General features: G+C 52.0%; 2 protein-coding genes across 2 annotated transcripts in view; one reads left to right on the plus strand and one right to left on the minus strand.

Annotated features, from left to right (window-relative positions):
- GOLT1B (golgi transport 1B) overlaps window positions 1-20,818 on the minus strand; it is a 266,853-nt gene that overhangs the window by 62,903 nt on the left and 183,132 nt on the right. The window lies entirely within an intron of this gene.
- On the plus strand, window positions 36-19,235 carry ST8SIA1 (ST8 alpha-N-acetyl-neuraminide alpha-2,8-sialyltransferase 1). Its single transcript, XM_075275478.1, has 5 exons — window positions 36-351; window positions 13,753-13,897; window positions 15,375-15,484; window positions 16,967-17,059; window positions 17,757-19,235. The coding sequence occupies exons 1-5, from the start codon at window positions 167-169 to the stop codon at window positions 18,232-18,234; spliced, it is 1,011 nt and encodes a 336-aa protein (XP_075131579.1). The 5' UTR covers window positions 36-166; the 3' UTR covers window positions 18,235-19,235.

A 20,818-nucleotide genomic window follows, 5' to 3' on the forward strand; every position in this document is an offset into this window, starting at 1 on the left:
CGCAGGGGGAGGAGGTTTCGGCGCTCTATTCTGCACGCTCGGGGATGAGGATGCTGCGGTTCGCTTGTCTTGGAGCCTGCAGGGCAGTATAGGGCCCCCGGGGCCCCGGATCGTTCTCGGCATGGTGCACGGTCCTCCCGGGTGAAGCCGCAGCAGGAGCCCCAGGATGATGTGGTGGAAATGCCCCCGCACCCGTTTCCCGGTGGGCGCCGGTGCCCTGGCGGTGTCCGTGCTGTGCTGGCTCTACATCTTCCCGGTGGAGCGGCTGCCAGATGAGAAGGAGCTGGTGCGGGAGGTGCTGCGGCGCGGCGGGGCCTGGAGACGGAACCTCAGCGCGGTGCAAGCCTTCAGGTACCGGGGCCCCCTCCTCCAAATACATGTGTGTGCCCGGGCATCTGGGCCCCCCCCCTCCTCCAAATACATGTGTGTGCCCGGGCATCTGGGCCCCCCCCTCCATATACATGTGTGTGCCCGGGCATCTGGGCCCCTCCCCTCCTCCAAATACATGTGTGTGCCCGGGCATCTGGGCCCCCTCCTCCATATACATGTGTGTGCCCGGGCATCTGGGCCCCCCCCCTCCATATACATGTGTGTGCCCGGGCATCTGGGCCCCCTCCTCCAAATACATGTGTGTGCCCGGGCATCTGGGCCCCCCCCCTCCTCCAAATACATGTGTGTGCCCGGGCATCTGGGCCCCCTCCTCCATATACATGTGTGTGCCCGGGCATCTGGGCCCCTCCCCTCCTCCAAATACATGTGTGTGCCCGGGCATCTGGGCCCCCCCCCCCTCCATATACATGTGTGTGCCCGGGCATCTGGGCCCCCCCCCTCCATATACATGTGTGTGCCCGGGCATCTGGGCCCCCCCCCTCCATATACATGTGTGTGCCCGGGCATCTGGGCCCCCCCCCCTCCATATACATGTGTGTGCCCGGGCATCTGGGCCCCCTCCCCTCCATATACATGTGTGTGCCCGGGCATCTGGGCCCCTCCCCTCCATATACATGTGTGTGCCCGGGCATCTGGGCCCCCTCCCCTCCATATACATGTGTGTGCCCGGGCATCTGGGCCCCCCCCCCCTCCATATACATGTGTGTGCCCGGGCATCTGGGCCCCCCCCCTCCATATACATGTGTGTGCCCGGGCATCTGGGCCCCCCCCCCCTCCATATACATGTGTGTGCCCGGGCATCTGGGCCCCCCCCCCCTCCATATACATGTGTGTGCCCGGGCATCTGGGCCCCCCCCCCCCTCCATATACATGTGTGTGCCCGGGCATCTGGGCCCCCTCCTCCATATACATGTGTGTGCCCGGGCATCTGGGCCCCCCCCCTCCATATACATGTGTGTGCCCGGGCATCTGGGCCCCCCCCCTCCATATACATGTGTGTGCCCGGGCATCTGGGCCCCCCCCCCCTCCATATACATGTGTGTGCCCGGGCATCTGGGCCCCTCCCCTCCAAATACATGTGTGTGCCCGGGCATCTGGGCCCCCCCTCCATATACATGTGTGTGCCCGGGCATCTGGGCCCCCTCCTCCATATACATGTGTGTGCCCGGGCATCTGGGCCCCCTCCTCCATATACATGTGTGTGCCCGGGCATCTGGGCCCCCTCCCCTCCATATACATGTGTGTGCCCGGGCATCTGGGCCCCCCTCCTCCATATACATGTGTGTGCCCGGGCATCTGGGCCCCTCCCCTCCAAATACATGTGTGTGCCCGGGCATCTGGGCCCCCCTCCTCCATATACATGTGTGTGCCCGGGCATCTGGGCCCCCTCCTCCAAATACATGTGTGTGCCCGGGCATCTGGGCCCCCCTTCTCCATATACATGTGTGTGCCCGGGCATCTGGGCCCCCTCCTCCAAATACATGTGTGTGCCCGGGCATCTGGGCCCCCCCCCCTCCATATACATGTGTGTGCCCGGGCATCTGGGCCCCTCCGCTCCATATACATGTGTGTGCCCGGGCATCTGGGTCCCCTCCCCTCCATATACATGTGTGTGCCCGGGCATCTGGGCCCCCCCCCCTCCATATACATGTGTGTGCCCGGGCATCTGGGCCCCCTCCTCCATATACATGTGTGTGCCCGGGCATCTGGGTCCCCTCCCCTCCATATACATGTGTGTGCCCGGGCATCTGGGCCCCCTCCCCTCCATATACATGTGTGTGCCCGGGCATCTGGGCCCCTCCCCTCCATATACATGTGTGTGCCCGGGCATCTGGGCCCCTCCCCTCCATATACATGTGTGTGCCCGGGCATCTGGGCCCCCTCCCCTCCATATACATGTGTATGCCCGGGCATCTGGGCCCCTCCGCTCCATATACATGTGTGTGCCCGGGCATCTGGGCCCCCTCCCCTCCATATACATGTGTGTGCCCGGGCATCTGGGCCCCCTCCCCTCCATATACATGTGTGTGCCCGGGCATCTGGGCCCCCTCCTCCATATACATGTGTGTGCCCGGGCATCTGGGCCCCCCTCCTCCATATACATGTGTGTGCCCGGGCATCTGGGCCCCCTCCCCTCCATATACATGTGTGTGCCCGGGCATCTGGGCCCCCCCCTCCATATACATGTGTGTGCCCGGGCATCTGGGTCCCCTCCCCTCCATATACATGTGTGTGCCCGGGCATCTGGGCCCCCTCCCCTCCATATACATGTGTGTGCCCGGGCATCTGGGCCCCTCCCCTCCATATACATGTGTGTGCCCGGGCATCTGGGCCCCCTCCCCTCCATATACATGTGTGTGCCCGGGCATCTGGGCCCCTCCCCTCCATATACATGTGTGTGCCCGGGCATCTGGGCCCCTCCCCTCCATATACATGTGTGTGCCCGGGCATCTGGGCCCCTCCCCTCCATATACATGTGTGTGCCCGGGCATCTGGGCCCCCTCCATATACATGTGTATGCCCGGGCATCTGGGCCCCTCCGCTCCATATACATGTGTGTGCCCGGGCATCTGGGCCCCCTCCCCTCCATATACATGTGTGTGCCCGGGCATCTGGGCCCCCTCCTCCATATACATGTGTGTGCCCGGGCATCTGGGCCCCCTCCCCTCCATATACATGTGTGTGCCCGGGCATCTGGGCCCCCTCCTCCATATACATGTGTGTGCCCGGGCATCTGGGCCACCCCCCCCCCCCCCCTCTAAATACACTACAGCTCTACACCCCAGTGTCTGTTCTTTATCAGTTAGTTCCTCCACGTGTCAGTAAGGTCCTCTGTGTGTCCTGGATGTGTCAGTAAGGTCCTCTGTGTGTCCTGGATGTGTCAGTAAGGTCCTCTGTGTGTCCTGGATGTGTCAGTAAGGTCCTCTGTGTGTCCTGGATGTGTCAGTAAGGTCCTCTGTGTGTCCTGGATGTGTCAGTAAGGTCCTCTGCGTGTCCTGGATGTGTCAGTAAGTTCCTCTGCGTGTTCTGGATGTGTCAGTAAGGTCCTCTGCGTGTCCTGGCTGTGTCAGTAAGGTCCTCTGTGTGTCCTGGATGTGTCAGTAAGGTCCTCTGCGTGTCCTGGCTGTGTCAGTAAGGTCCTCTGTGTGTCCTGGATGTGTCAGTAAGGTCCTCTGCGTGTCCTGGCTGTGTCAGTAAGGTCCTCTGCGTGTCCTGGATGTGTCAGTAAGGTCCTCTGCGTGTCCTGGATGTGTCAGTAAGGTCCTCTGCGTGTCCTGGATGTGTCAGTAAGGTCCTCTGTGTGTCCTGGATGTGTCAGTAAGGTCCTCTGCGTGTCCTGGCTGTGTCAGTAAGGTCCTCTGTGTGTCCTGGATGTGTCAGTAAGGTCCTCTGCGTGTCCTGGTTGTGTCAGTATTGTCCTCTGTGTGTCCTGGCTGTGTCAGTAAGGTCCTCTGCGTGTCCTGGATGTGTCAGTAAGGTCCTCTGTGTGTCCTGGTTGTGTCAGTAAGGTCCTCTGTGTGTCCTGGCTGTGTCAGTAAGGTCCTCTGCGTGTCCTGGATGTGTCAGTAAGGTCCTCTGTGTGTTCTGGATGTGTCAGTAAGGTCCTCTGTGTGTCCTGGATGTGTCAGTAAGGTCCTCTGTGTGTCCTGGATGTGTCAGTAAGGTCCTCTGCGTGTCCTGGATGTGTCAGTAAGGTCCTCTGCGTGTCCTGGATGTGTCAGTAAGGTCCTCTGCGTGTCCTGGATGTGTCAGTAAGGTCCTCTGTGTGTCCTGGCTGTGTCAGTAAGGTCCTCTGTGTGTCCTGGCTGTGTCAGTAAGGTCCTCTGCGTGTCCTGGATGTGTCAGTAAGGTCCTCTGCGTGTCCTGGATGTGTCAGTAAGGTCCTCTGTGTGTCCTGGATGTGTCAGTAAGGTCCTCTGCGTGTCTTGGCTGTGTCAGTAAGGTCCTCTGTGTGTCCTGGCTGTGTCAGTAAGTTCCTCTGTGTGTCCTGGATGTGTCAGTAAGGTCCTCTGTGTGTCCTGGCTGTGTCAGTAAGTTCCTCTGCGTGTCCTGGATGCGTCAGTAAGTTCCTCTGTGTGTCCTGGCTGTGTCAGTAAGTTCCTCTGTGTGTCCTGGATGTGTCAGTAAGGTCCTCTGTGTGTCCTGGCTGTGTCAGTAAGTTCCTCTGCGTGTCCTGGCTGTGTCAGTAAGGTCCTCTGCGTGTCCTGGCTGTGTCAGTAAGGTCCTCTGTGTGTCCTGGATGTGTCAGTAAGGTCCTCTGCGTGTCCTGGATGTGTCAGTAAGGTCCTCTGTGTGTTCTGGATGTGTCAGTAAGGTCCTCTGTGTGTTCTGGATGTGTCAGTAAGGTCCTCTGTGTGTCCTGGATGTGTCAGTAAGGTCCTCTGCGTGTTCTGGATGTGTCAGTAAGGTCCTCTGCGTGTCCTGGATGCGTCAGTAAGGTCCTCTGCGTGTCCTGGATGCGTCAGTAAGTTCCTCTGCGTGTCCTGGATGCGTCAGTAAGGTCCTCTGCGTGTCCTGGATGCGTCAGTAAGGTCCTCTGCGTGTCCTGGCTGTGTCAGTAAGGTCCTCTGCGTGTCCTGGATGTGTCAGTAAGGTCCTCTGCGTGTCCTGGATGTGTCAGTAAGGTCCTCTGTGTGTCCTGGCTGTGTCAGTAAGGTCCTCTGTGTGTCTTGGCTGTGTCAGTAAGGTCCTCTGCGTGTCCTGGCTGTGTCAGTAAGGTCCTCTGCGTGTCCTGGATGTGTCAGTAAGGTCCTCTGAGTGTCCTGGATGTGTCAGTAAGGTCCTCTGTGTGTCCTGGCTGTGTCAGTAAGGTCCTCTGTGTGTCTTGGCTGTGTCAGTAAGGTCCTCTGCGTGTCCTGGATGTGTCAGTAAGGTCCTCTGCGTGTCCTGGATGTGTCAGTAAGGTCCTCTGCGTGTCCTGGATGTGTCAGTAAGGTCCTCTGCGTGTCCTGGATGTGTCAGTAAGGTCCTCTGCGTGTCCTGGATGTGTCAGTAAGGTCCTCTGCGTGTCCTGGATGTGTCAGTAAGGTCCTCTGCGTGTCCTGGATGTGTCAGTAAGGTCCTCTGTGTGTCCTGGCTGTGTCAGTAAGGTCCTCTGCGTGTCCTGGATGTGTCAGTAAGGTCCTCTGCGTGTCCTGGATGTGTCAGTAAGGTCCTCTGTGTGTCTTGGCTGTGTCAGTAAGGTCCTCTGCGTGTCCTGGATGTGTCAGTAAGGTCCTCTGCGTGTCCTGGATGTGTCAGTAAGGTCCTCTGCGTGTCCTGGATGTGTCAGTAAGGTCCTCTGCGTGTCCTGGATGTGTCAGTAAGGTCCTCTGCGTGTCCTGGATGTGTCAGTAAGGTCCTCTGCGTGTCCTGGATGTGTCAGTAAGGTCCTCTGCGTGTCCTGGATGTGTCAGTAAGGTCCTCTGCGTGTCCTGGATGTGTCAGTAAGGTCCTCTGCGTGTCCTGGATGTGTCAGTAAGGTCCTCTGCGTGTCCTGGATGTGTCAGTAAGGTCCTCTGTGTGTCCTGGATGTGTCAGTAAGGTCCTCTGTGTGTCCTGGCTGTGTCAGTAAGGTCCTCTGCGTGTCCTGGATGTGTCAGTAAGGTCCTCTGCGTGTCCTGGATGTGTCAGTAAGGTCCTCTGTGTGTCCTGGATGTGTCAGTAAGGTCCTCTGCGTGTCCTGGTTGTGTCAGTAAGGTCCTCTGCGTGTCCTGGATGTGTCAGTAAGGTCCTCTGTGTGTCCTGGATGTGTCAGTAAGGTCCTCTGCGTGTCCTGGATGTGTCAGTAAGGTCCTCTGCGTGTCCTGGATGTGTCAGTAAGGGTCTGTACAGTTGTCAGTAAGCCTTTGGCTACATTTTCAGAGTCAGAGAGTCTTCAGGGTTCAGATGCAGATTTGGTTTTTCTGACGGTTTACATCCTGATGCCTTATACTGAGCACAGCGGGGGCCCCGATCCAGCGCCGATTCCGTGTGCACCGCGCTATTAACCCTTTCATTGCCTGTCCTCACCCTCCATCCCAATTACCCTGCACTGTAACTCTTCAAGCCCTTATGCCCCAAGTGCCCCTCACTATTGCCCCACGAGACCCTTACACCTCACTTTAACCCTACGTGAACCCCGTAGTCCACTGTAACCCACGCCCCTCCCCCCATCACCATCCCCCCCCCCCACTACATCATCCATACAGATTACATCTCATTGCCGCCCCCTACCACATGTCACTGTTAACCCCTTATCTGCTGACTGCTGTGTATCCCCCCAATACACCCACATGACTCCTGTCACCCCCCTCCACCCCCAATGTTTCTCCTTCCACCCCAATGTCACCCCTTATGTCGCCGCCCCTGTTTTCAGCTTCCAGACTTAAACAGAAACCCCCCCCCCCAGCTTGTATCACTCTCTAATTGCCCCCCCTCACTGATCCCGGCACAGTTGGAGTTTCCTCTTTCATCCCCTCCATTCCTGAGCAATCAGTGCTGGTAGGTTTGGTATCTGATATGTGACTAGACTCCCCAGTGACAAGTGGGTGGTGTCAGGGAGGAGCAGGCAAGGGGGCGGGACTCAGAGCTCTGCCCCTGTTTCATTCAGTAACGGCTCTGACTGGAGACAAATGTAACTGGCCGAGGAAAAGCAACAAGAAAAAAGATTGACCCCAAACTCCCAGACCCCTCCCCCTTTTCCTAAAAAGTGCAGTGACAATAGAGGAGCCCCCACCCCCATGTATTGTCCAGCTGGTCACAGCTCCATAGGTACCTTATACTTGTCTACAGCAGCACAGAGGATTACAGGCCATGCCTCAATAACTTGCTGCTGCCGCTCCCTTCCTCACCAGGGCCCCGGGGGCCACAACCAGATCTGGGGATTAGTCTCAACTTTCTAATTGACTTTATTTACTGCAGGAAGAATCCGGAAATGTCACATAGTGAGGAGAGCGGCCGGGGAGGGGTTAAATCCTGAATATTTGTCCTCATCTGTTCTTGGGCCCTCAAGGGCCAACTCATCAAATAACAGGGGGCGGGGCTGTGACTACCTCTCAGACATGATATATATACAGGCTGGTTGTCAGTAACAGGGGGCGGGGCTGTGACTACCTCTCAGACATGATATATACAGCTGGTTGTCAGTAAAAGGGGGCGGAGCTGTGACTACCTCTCAGACATGGTATATACAGGCTGGTTGTCAGTAACAGGGGGCGGGGCTGTGACTACCTCTCAGACATGATATATACAGCTGGTTGTCAGTAACAGGGGGCGGGGCTGTGACTACCTCTCAGACATGATATATACAGCTGGTTGTCAGTAACAGGGGGCGGGGCTGTGACTACCTCTCAGACATGATATATACAGGGGGCGGGGCTGTGACAACCTCTCAGACATGATATATACAGCTGGTTGTCAGTAACAGGGGGCGGGGCTGTGACTACCTCTCAGACATGATATATACAGCTGGTTGTCAGTAACAGGGGGCGGGGCTGTGACTACCTCTCAGACATGATATATACAGCTGGTTGTCAGTAACAGGGGGTGGGGCTGTGACTACCTCTCAGACATGATATATACAGCAGGTTGTCAGTAACAGGGGGCGGGGCTGTGACTACCTCTCAGACATGATATATCCAGCTGGTTGTCAGTAACAGGGGGCGGGGCTGTGACTACCTCTCAGACATGGTATATACAGCTGGTTGTCAGTAACAGGGGGCGGGGCTGTGACTACCTCTCAGACATGATATATACAGCTGGTTGTCAGTAACAAGGGGCGGGGCTGTGACAACCTCTCAGACATGGTATATACAGGGGGCGGAGCTGTGACTACCTCTCAGACATGGTATATACAGGCTGGTTGTCAGTAACAGGGGGCGGGGCTGTGACTACCTCTCAGACATGATATATATAGGCTGGTTGTCAGTAACAGGGGGCGGAGCTGTGACTACCTCTCAGACATGATATATACAGCTGGTTGTCAGTAACAGGGGGCGGGGCTGTGACTACTTCTCAGACATGGTATATACAGCTGGTTGTCAGTAACAGGGGGCGGGGCTGTGACTACTTCTCAGACATGGTATATACAGGCTGGTTGTCAGTAACAGGGGGCGGGGCTGTGACTACCTCTCAGACATGGTATATACAGGCTGGTTGTCAGTAACAGGGGGCGGGGCTGTGACTACCTCTCAGACATGATATATACAGCTGGTTGTCAGTAACAGGAGGCGGGGCTGTGACTACCTCTCAGACATGATATATACAGCTGGTTGTCAGTAACAGGGGGCGGGGCTGTGACTACTTCTCAGACATGATATATACAGCTGGTTGTCAGTAACAGGGGGCGGGGCTGTGACTACCTCTCAGACATGATATATACAGGCTGGTTGTCAGTAACAGGGGGCGGGGCTGTGACTACCTCTCAGACATGATATATACAGGCTGGTTGTCAGTAACAGGGGGCGGGGCTGTGACTACCTCTCAGACATGATATATACAGCTGGTTGTCAGTAACAGGGGGCGGGGCTGTGACTACCTCTCAGACATGATATATACAGCTGGTTGTCAGTAAAAGGGGGCGGAGCTGTGACTACCTCTCAGACATGATATATACAGCTGGTTGTCAGTAACAGGGGGCAGGGCTGTGACTACCTCTCAGACATGGTATATACAGCTGGTTGTCAGTAACAGGGGGCGGGGCTGTGACAACCTCTCAGACATGATATATACAGGCTGGTTGTCAGTAACAGGGGGCGGGGCTGTGACTACCTCTCAGACATGATATATACAGGCTGGTTGTCAGTAACAGGGGGCGGGGCTGTGACTACCTCTCAGACATGGTATATACAGACTGGTTGTCAGTAACGGGGCGGGGCTGTGACTACCTCTCAGACATGATATATACAGCTGGTTGTCAGTAACAGGGGGCGGGGCTGTGACTACCTCTCAGACATGATATATACAGCTGGTTGTCAGTAACAGGGGGCGGGGCTGTGACTACCTCTCAGACATGGTATATACAGGCTGGTTGTCAGTAACAGGGGGCGGGGCTGTGACTACCTCTCAGACATGATATATACAGCTGGTTGTCAGTAACAGGGGGAGGGGCTGTGACTACCTCTCAGACATGATATATACAGCTGGTTGTCAGTAACAGGGGGCGGGGCTGTGACTACCTCTCAGACATGACATATACAGGCTGGTTGTCAGTAACAGGGGGCGGGGCTGTGACTACCTCTCAGACATGATATATACAGGCTGGTTGTCAGTAACAGGGGGCGGGGCTGTGACTACCTCTCAGACATGATATATACAGCTGGTTGTCAGTAACAGGGGGCGGGGCTGTGACTACCTCTCAGACATGATATATACAGGCTGGTTGTCAGTAACAGGGGGCGGGGCTGTGACTACCTCTCAGACATGATATATACAGCTGGTTGTCAGTAACAGGGGGCGGGGCTGTGACTACCTCTCAGACATGGTATATACAGGCTGGTTGTCAGTAACAGGGGGCGGGGCTGTGACTACCTCTCAGACATGATATATACAGCTAGTTGTCAGGAACAGGGGGCGGGGCTGTGACTACCTCTCAGACATGATATATACAGCTAGTTGTCAGGAACAGGGGGCGGGGCTGTGACTACCTCTCAGACATGATATATACAGCTAGTTGTCAGTAACAGGGGGCGGGGCTGTGACTACCTCTCAGACATGATATATACAGGTTATTGTTACTTCCTGTCTTGTGATGAATGGATACATTGTAACAGATGAGATTTGTATCTGTTTATGTTTCTTACCCCGCCCCCCTCTTCATATAATTGTCCTGTTCTTTGTTCCTCTTTAGATTGCACTTGCCCCCTCCCCCGCTCTGGCTCGCTTCCACATGTCCTCTGAGCTCTTCTTCTTCTTCTTCCTCGCTGGTCACACACAATGCTCGCCATTCATGTTTCGTTCCACTGCAGATCTCCGCCACATTATAGATAAGATGCAATTCTTTAGGGATTCCCCTTCTGACCCTGGGCCCTGTGTAGCCCCTCGTCCTCCATTATGGGGCCCCTGTGCAGATCACTTGTTACAATGTATCAGCCTCATTTAGAGGGGATGAGCAGCTGGCAGATACTCCTGGCGCTGCTTATCTCCATTGCAGGAGGGATAGTGGGGTGCGGACAATCGCTCGCCATTATGTCACCGCCCCACAGGACAATAGACTGGAGGTTGATGTCAGTCTGATGTCATTATGGGTGTGGTCCTGACCAGCTGGGGTCCACAGTGTAGTCAGAGTGAACTCAGGGGACAGGATTGAGGGTACTGGCCCTTTAAGAGTCTGAATCACATGAATAGCGGCCAATGTGACAGCCAGAAATCTGTACCGATAACCAGAGCGCAGGGGGGAGGCGCGAGGTACGGGGTCTGGTGTATGATATGTGAGGTACGAGGTCTGGTGTATGATATGTGAGGTACGAGGTCTGGTGTATGATATGTGAGGTACGGGGTGATTATGTTTTGCTTCTCCTGCTGTGTCTGAGTCTGTGACAGATTAAACACCTTCTATTTACCATTCGGGACCGCTGGCGGCGCTGTGGGTGCTGGTTTTACTGTTGGCGCTGGCTGTGGTTGGCAGTGTTGGTGTTGATGGTGTTAGTGGCTGTGTTGATGTGTTTGGCAGTTTTGATAGTGTTTGGTGTTGGTGGTGTTGTTGGCGTCACTATACACCAGTTACCTCCAGAGCTGTGCTCACTATTCTGCTGTTTCCTCCAGAGCTCTGCTCACTATACTCCAGTCACCTCCAGAGCTGTGCTCACTATACTCCAGTCACCTCCAGAGCTGTGCTCACTATTCTGCTGTTACCTCCCGAGCTCTGCTCACTATACTCCAGTCACCTCCAGAGCTGCGCTCACTATACTCCAGTCACCTCCAGAGCTGTGCTCACTATTCTGCTGTTTCCTCCAGAGCTCTGCTCACTATACTCCAGTCACCTCCAGAGCTGTGCTCACTATTCTGCTGTTACCTCCCGAGCTCTGCTCACTATACTCCAGTCACCTCCAGAGCTGCACTCACTATACTCCAGTCACCTCCAGAGCTCTGCTCACTATACTCCAGTCACCTCCAGAGCTCTGCTCACTATACTCCAGTCACCTCCAGAGCTCTGCTCACTATACTCCAGTCACCTCCAGAGCTGTGCTCACTATTCTGCTGTTACCTCCAGAGCTCTGCTCACTATACTCCAGTCACCTCCAGAGCTGCGCTCACTATACTCCAGTCACCTCCAGAGCTGCGCTCACTATACTCCAGTCACCTCCAGAGCTGCACTCACTATACACCAGTCACCTCCAGAGCTCTGCTCACTATTCTGCCGTTTCCTCCCAAGCTCTGCTCACTATACTCCAGTCACCTCCAGAGCTGCGCTCACTATACTCCAGTCACCTCCAGAGCTGTGCTCACTATTCTGCTGTTACCTCCAGAGCTGTGCTCACTATACTCCAGTCACCTCCAGAGCTGTGCTCACTATTCTGCTGTTTCCTCCAGAGCTCTGCTCACTATACTCCAGTCACCTCCAGAGCTGTGCTCACTATTCTGCTGTTACCTCCCGAGCTCTGCTCACTATACTCCAGTCACCTCCAGAGCTGTGCTCACTATTCTGCTGTTTCCTCCAGAGCTGTGCTCACTATACTCCAGTCACCTCCAGAGCTGTGCTCACTATACTCCAGTCACCTCCAGAGCTGTGCTCACTATACTCCAGTCACCTCCAGAGCTGTGCTCACTATACTCCAGTCACCTCCAGAGCTGTGCTCACTATACTCCAGTCACCTCCAGAGCTGTAATCACTATACTCCAGTCACCTCCAGAGCTGTGCTCACTATACTCCAGTCACCTCCAGAGCTGTGCTCACTATTCTGCTGTTAGCTCCCGAGCTCTGCTCACTATACTCCAGTCACCTCCAGAGCTGTGCTCACTATACTCCAGTCACCTCCAGAGCTGTAATCACTATACTCCAGTAACCTCCAGAGCTGTAATCACTATACTCCAGTCACCTCCAGAGCTGTGCTCACTATACTCCAGTCACCTCCAGAGCTGTGCTCACTATACTCCAGTCACCTCCAGAGCTGTAATCACTATACTCCAGTCACCTCCAGAGCTGTGCTCACTATACTCCAGTCACCTCCAGAGCTGTAATCACTATACTCCAGTCACCTCCAGAGCTGTGCTCACTATACTCCAGTCACCTCCAGAGCTGTAATCACTATACTCCAGTCACCTCCAGAGCTGTGCTCACTATACTCCAGTCACCTCCAGAGCTGTGCTCACTATACTCCAGTCACCTCCAGAGCTGTAATCACTATACTCCAGTCACCTCCAGAGCTGTGCTCACTATACTCCAGTCACCTCCAGAGCTGTGCTCACTATACTCCAGTCACCTCCAGAGCTGTGCTCACTATACTCCAGTCACCTCCAGAGCTGTGCTCACTATTCTGCTGTTACCTCCCGAGCTCTGCTCACTATACTCCAGTCACCTCCAGAGCTGTGCTCACTATACTCCAGTCACCTCCAGAGCTGCGCTCACTATACTCCAGTCACCTCCAGAGCTGCGCTCACTATACTCCAGTCACCTCCCGAGCTCTGCTCACTATACTCCAGTCACCTCCAGAGCTGTGCTCACTATACTCCAGTCACCTCCAGAGCTGCGCTCACTATACTCCAGTCACCTCCAGAGCTGCGCTCACTATACTCCAGTCACCTCCAGAGCTGCGCTCACTATACTCCAGTCACCTCCAGAGCTGTGCTCACTATACTCCAGTCACCTCCAGAGCTGTGCTCACTATACTCCAGTCACCTCCAGAGCTGTGCTCACTATACTCCAGTCACCTCCAGAGCTGTGCTCACTATACTCCAGTCACCTCCAGAGCTGTGCTCACTATACTCCAGTCACCTCCAGAGCTGTAATCACTATACTCCAGTCACCTCCAGAGCTGTAATCACTATACTCCAGTCACCTCCAGAGCTGTGCTCACTATACTCCAGTCACCTCCAGAGCTCTGCTCACTATACTCCAGTCACCTCCAGAGCTGTGCTCACTATACTCCAGTCACCTCCCGAGCTCTGCTCACTATACTCCAGTCACCTCCAGAGCTGTGCTCACTATACTCCAGTCACCTCCAGAGCTGTGCTCACTATACTCCAGTCACCTCCAGAGCTGTGCTCACTATACTCCAGTCACCTCCAGAGCTCTGCTCACTATACTCCAGTCACCTCCCGAGCTCTGCTCACTATACTCCAGTCACCTCCAGAGCTGCGCTCACTATACTCCAGTCACCTCCAGAGCTCTGCTCACTATACTCCAGTCACCTCCAGAGCTGCGCTCACTATACTCCAGTCACCTCCAGAGCTGTTGTCTTGCAGGAAGCAGCTGAGCGACTGCTGTGACCCCGGGCACCTCTTCTCCATGACTAAGGGGAACACGGTGGTGGGCGAGAACCTGTGGTTTGATGGAGAGTTCCTCTACTCGCTGATCATCGACAACGCCACGTACAGCCTCTTCCCGCAGGTCAGCGCAGCCTCACACCACATTACTGCTCATCTGCACCTGGGAAAGCTGGGTGATTGTGAGACAGTCTTCCCTGACTGTAGCAACCATATGGGGTGTCACCCAGCTTTCCCAGTCACAGACAGATTTATAGAGAGGAGAGAACCTCGTACATGTCTTCTAATAAGCAGCTTAAGCCTCAGTTCACACTGGTGTTCAGGGTCCGTCCTTCAGGTCTGCTTATACTCTATAGCAGTTACATGTGGAAGCCGCTTACCCCCCATACTATAACTGACCCCCTATACTATAACTGACCCCCCTATACTATAAGTGACCCCCTATACTATAACTGACCCCCTATACTATAAGTGACCCCCTATACTATAAGTGACCCCCCTATACTATAAGTGACCCCCTATACTATAAGTGACCCCCTATACTATAAGTGACCTCCTATACTATAAGTGACCCCCATACTATAAGTGACCCCCTATACTATAAGTGACCCCCTATACTATAAGTGACCCCCTATACTATAAGTGACCCCCTATACTATAAGTGACCCCCCATACTATAACTGACCCCCTATACTATAAGTGACCCCCCTATACTATAAGTGACCCCCTATACTATAATGGACCCCCTATACTATAAGTGACCCCCTATACTATAAGTGACCCCCTATACTATAAGTGACCCCCTATACTATAAGTGACCTCCTATACTATAAGTGACCCCCTATACTATAAGTGACCTCCTATACTATAAGTGACCCCCTATACTATAATAAACCCCCTATACTATAAGTGACCCCCCATACTATAACTGACCCCCTATACTATAAGTGACCCCCTATACTATAAGTGACCTCCTATACTATAAGTGACCCCCTATACTATAAGTGACCTCCTATACTATAAGTGACCCCCTATACTATAATAAACCCCCTATACTATAAGTGACCCCCCATACTATAACTGACCCCCTATACTATAAGTGACCTCCTATACTATAAGTGACCTCCTATACTATAATGGACTCCCTATACTATAAGTGACCTCCTATACTATAAGTGACCCCCTATACTATAAGTGACCTCCCTATACTTTAAGTGACCCCCTATACTATAATGGACCCCCTATTCTATAATGGACCCCCTATACTACAAGTGATCCCTATACTACAATGGACTTCATATACTATAAGTGACCCCCTATACTATAAAAGACCTCATATACTTCATATACTATAAGAGACGCCATAAACTTTAAGTGACCCCCCTATACTATAATGGACCCCATATACTATAAGTGACACCATGAGCTATAGGTGACCCCCCAATACTATAATGGACCCCATATACTATTTGTGAATATGTGTTCTTATCTCCTATCTATCCAGCCCTGTATGTGGGTAATGAGGGCAGCTTCCTGATGAATAGAGGCCGCCGCTGCTGCCACATTGTGTCCCTGACAATAACCTCCCTCTCTGTTGCTAGGAAACTCCATTTAAGCTCCCCCTGAAGCGCTGCTCGGTGGTGGGGAATGGTGGGATACTGAAGGGGAGCAGGTGCGGCCAACAGATCGATGAGGCCCATTTTGTTATTCGGTAAGTGAGAAAGTGACCGCCACGTGATATATCCGTCATCTAATGTGTGCGAGAGAGGTATCACCCGCTATAACCTGGGTGTATACTGTATATAATTATATATGTACAGCCGCTATAACCTGGGTGTATACTGTATATAATTATATATGTACAGCCGGTATAACCTGGGTATATACTGTATATCATTCTATATGTACAGCCGGTATAACCTGGGTATATACTTTATATAATTCTATATGTACAGCCGGTATAACCTGGGTATATACTGTATATAATTATATATGTACAGCCGGTATAACCTGGGTATATACTGTATATAATTATATATGTACGGCCGGTATAACCTGGGTATATACTGTATATAATTATATATGTACAGCCGGTATAACCTGGGTATATACTGTATATAATTATATATGTACAGTCGGTATAACCTGGGTATATACTGTATATAATTCTATATGTACAGCCTGTATAACCTGGGTATATACTGTATATAATTATATACGTACAGCCGGTATAACCTGGGTATATACTGTATATAATTCTATATGTACAGCCGGTATAACCTGGGTATATACTGTATATAATTCTATATGTACAGCCGGTATAACCTGGGTATATATTGTATATAATTATATATGCACAGCCGGTATAACCTGGGTATATACTGTATATAATCCTGTATGTACAGCCGCTATAACCTGGGTATATACTGTATATAATTATATATGTACAGCCGGTATAACCTGGGTATATACTGTATATAATTATATATGTACAGCCGGTATAACCTGGGTATATACTGTATATAATTATATATGTACAGCCGCTATAACCTGGGTATATACTGTATATAATTATATATGTACAGCCGCTATAACCTGGGTATATACTGTATATAATACTATATGTACAGCCGGTATAACCTGGGTATATACTGTATATAATTATATATGTACAGCCGGTATAACCTGGGTATATACTGTATATAATCCTATAGGTATAGCTGGTATAACCTGGGTATATACTGTATATAATTCTATATGTACAGCCGGTATAACCTGGGTATATACTGTATATAATTCTATATGTACAGCTGGTATAACCTGGGTATATACTGTATATAATTCTATATGTACAGCTGGTATAACCTGGGTATATACTGTATATAATCCTGTATGTACAGCCGCTATAACCTGGGTATATACTGTATATAATTCTATATGTACAGCCGGTATAACCTGGGTATATACTGTATATAATTCTATATGTACAGCCGGTATAACCTGGGTATATACTGTATATAATCCTGTATGTACAGCCGCTATAACCTGGGTATATACTGTATATAATTATATATGTACAGCCGGTATAACCTGGGTATATACTGTATATAATCCTGTATGTACAGCCGGTATAACCTGGGTGTGGTGTATACTGTGTTCGGACGCCTCCGCTGACTCTTCGCTCTCTCCTCAGGTGTAACCTTCCCCCTCTGACTACTGACTACACGCTGGATGTCGGGGCAAAGACCCAGCTGGTGACTGTGAACCCGTCTATCATAGATAAAAGGTACAGACTGTCCCCCGCCGCTGCCTCCCGGGTGTAGTGATGGGGGTTGTTGGGGGTCTCTGGGGTTGGACTGTTGTTGTCTCCTCTTAGGTTGTGGGTTGAGCAGTAACTGCGATGTGTGAACGGTCTGTATCCTCTGGTGTCTGCCGGGGAGGAAGGATGGACGGGAAGGGGGGAGGGCGGAGGAGGGGTGATGTCTGGGGGTGGCCTCGGCTGTATATCATCTGTCCACACACCCCTCCCCGATGTCTCAGGGCCTACTGCTTACTGAATGTGATGACAGCAGGGCAGTGGAGACTGACACCCTGGACTGTAGTAGAGAAGATACAAAGGACTGTGTCGGGGACGTGGCGGTGACTCTGTGGCCGACACCGGGGGGAGGAGTTTGTAATTAGATGGACAGCTTTTGGCAGAGGCGTCGGTTTATGGGCCTGATCAGGTGACATGAGATAGGGGGTGCAGGGTTTCGATCTTGTCGCGGGGGTCACAGGGTCGTCGTGGTGCTGCTGGTTTTTATCAGAGGGTGATGAAGGATCCAGATAAAGGTCTCAGTGTCTGCGGCAATAAGATTAGATGTGAGAGCAGAGATGTGAGCGAGGTCCCCGGGGTGCGACGCAGAGGTGTCGGGGTCAGTGCAGGGGCCACAGCACATGTCCGAGCCCAGTGACACATTGTAACAACTCTCACCCTCTTCCAGGTTCCAGAACTTGCTGTGGTCTCGGAGATCCTTTGTGGAGAGTCTGAAGGTCTACCAGTCCAGCTACGTCTACATGCCAGCGTTCTCCATGCGGCACGGCACCGAGCCCTCCCTGCGCGCCTACTACACCCTGACCGACTTCAGCGCCAACCAGTCCGTGCTGTTCGCCAACCCCAACTTCCTGCGGAACGTCGGCAAGTTCTGGAAGAACAAGGGCGTCCACTCCAAGCGCCTGTCCACCGGCCTGTTCATGGTCAGCGCCGCCCTGAGCCTGTGCGAGGAGGTCTCCGTCTACGGCTTCTGGCCCTTCCAGATTGACCTGAAGGGGAGCCCCATCCGCCACCATTACTACGACGACGTCCCGCCCCTCCGCGGCTTCCACTCCATGCCTGAGGAGTTCCTGCAGCTCTGGTTGCTGCACAAGTCGGGGATCCTGCGGATGCAACTGGGACAATGTAACACTGAGGAACCTCACTGAATGTGACCCCCGCAGGGCGCCGCGCCGGGTCTGGACGCAACAACAGCAGACAGAAGTGCCAAACCTGCCCCCTCCCCGGCGCCCGCTTCTCCAGGGGGAGGATTGGATTCTTTTTTAGGATTTTTTTTGGCTGCTGACTTAGATTGTTTTAGAATTGAATGTAGAATTTTTTTAAACAGAACAAACTGAGCGGCGAAGACGCGAGCGCCGACCGTCCGAGCGACTACGACTTTTTTATTTCCTGTACAGAGCGGGACTTTGATTTGCGATGCCTTAAGGGGCGTCAGACCAAACCAGCTGATCATTTTTAGGCCTTTTGCATAACAAGGGCGAGTGAGAGAGTGAGTGAGTGTGCGCCGCGCTGCATGACGCCGACGGCGCTGCGATCCTTCTTCTTGTTCAGTGTCCGGTCACTGCACGTCTGCATCCGTGTTCTCAGCATGTATGTACTATGTGTGTGACGACTGTGAATGAGCACAAAATGTGAAGAATTTCAGGGATTTACGAAGCTGCATGGCGACCGTTCCCTCCAGGTGCGGCCTAGTAAATCTGCGCGGGGGCGAGCGCGCTCCGTATTTTGTACACAGTGTAGCAGTCGGCGACTGGCGGTTACTGCTACATCTCTTTCTTTCGATGCACTGATACATTGTAACGTTTTCTTAGCCGTGGACTGGATTTCCAGCACTTCGCTTCACGCCACCGCTATAATGTGAATATAATCGCAGAGCGTGACGCAATGTCCACAGCGTCCACGCTGCGAGTCTAAAGTGGGCGGGGCGTGATGGCGTCTCCTATCAGGTTCAGATGAAGCTCGTAGATCTTGGTAACTGCACGAGATTTGTATAATGCGCAGCATGACGATATAACCGGCGCTATTCTTACCGTAATTATAGAAACGCGCGACCATTCTGCAATAATCACAGAAATCTTCAACTGGATTTAGGTGCAAACAAGTGCTATGGCGTTGTGAATATTAAATGTCTATCCATTGTCCACCCCGACCTGTCCATCAGTCCTTCATTAAAAAAGGAAACAGTCAGCAAGGTGACCGCAGTGTTATACATCATGTATTGTCAATGTGTCCTCCCTGCTCTGTCCCGCATGGGAGTAATGCTCAGCCTGAGCCTCCTGATTCAGGAATATAATGCTAGTGGCAGTGTAACTGTATATACCATGCACAGCTATATACCATGCTAAACTCAACAAAAGAACTCAGAGGGTGATATATATGTATTATACTCCAGAGCTGTGCTCACTATTCTGCTGGTGCAGTCACTGTGTACATACATTACATTACTTATCCTGTATTATACCCCAGAGCTGCGCTCACTATTCTGCTGGTGCAGTCACTGTGTACATACATTACATTACTTATCCTGTATTATACTCCAGAGCTGCGCTCACTATTCTGCTGGTACAGTCACTGTGTACATACATTACATTACTTATCCTGTATTATACTCCAGAGCTGCGCTCACTATTCTGCTGGTGCAGTCACTGTGTACATACATTACATTACTTATCCTGTATTATACCCCAGAGCTGCGCTCACTATTCTGCTGCTGCAGTCACTGTGTACATACATTACATTACTTATCCTGTATTATACTCCAGAGCTGCGCTCACTATTCTGCTGGTGCAGTCACTGTGTACATACATTACATTACTTACCCTGTATTATACCCCAGAGCTGCGCTCACTATTCTGCTGGTGCAGTCACTGTGTACATACATTACATTACTTATCCTGTATTATACTCCAGAGCTGCGCTCACTATTCTGCTGGTGCAGTCACTGTGTACATACATTACATTACTTATCCTGTATTATACTCCAGAGCTGCGCTCACTATTCTGCTGGTACAGTCACTGTGTACATACATTACATTACTTATCCTGTATTATACTCCAGAGCTGCACTCACTATTCTGCTGGTGCAGTCACTGTGTACATACATTACATTACTTATCCTGTATTATAATCCAGAGCTGCGCTCACTATTCTGCTGCTGCAGTCACTGTGTACATACATTACATTACTTATCCTGTATTATAATCCAGAGCTGCGCTCACTATTCTGCTGCTGCAGTCACTGTGTACATACATTACATTACTTATCCTGTATTATACTCCAGAGCTGCGCTCACTATTCTGCTGGTACAGTCACTGTGTACATACATTACATTACTTATCCTGTATTATACTCCAGAGCTGCGCTCACTATTCTGCTGGTGCAGTCACTGTGTACATACATTACATTACTTATCCTGTATTATACTCCAGAGCTGCGCTCACTATTCTGCTGGTGCAGTCACTGTGTACATACATTACATTACTTATCCTGTATTATACCCCAGAGCTGCGCTCACTATTCTGCTGCTGCAGTCACTGTGTACATACATTACATTACTTATCCTGTATTATAATCCAGAGCTGCGCTCACTATTCTGCTGGTACAGTCACTGTGTACATACATACATTACTTATCCTGTATTATACTCCAGAGCTGCGCTCACTATTCTGCTGGTGCAGTCACTGTGTACATACATTACATTACTTATCCTGTATTATACTCCAGAGCTGCGCT

Source organism: Leptodactylus fuscus, chromosome 5 (genome assembly GCF_031893055.1).
Source record: "Leptodactylus fuscus isolate aLepFus1 chromosome 5, aLepFus1.hap2, whole genome shotgun sequence".
In the NCBI taxonomy this organism is placed as follows: Eukaryota; Metazoa; Chordata; class Amphibia; order Anura; family Leptodactylidae; genus Leptodactylus; species Leptodactylus fuscus.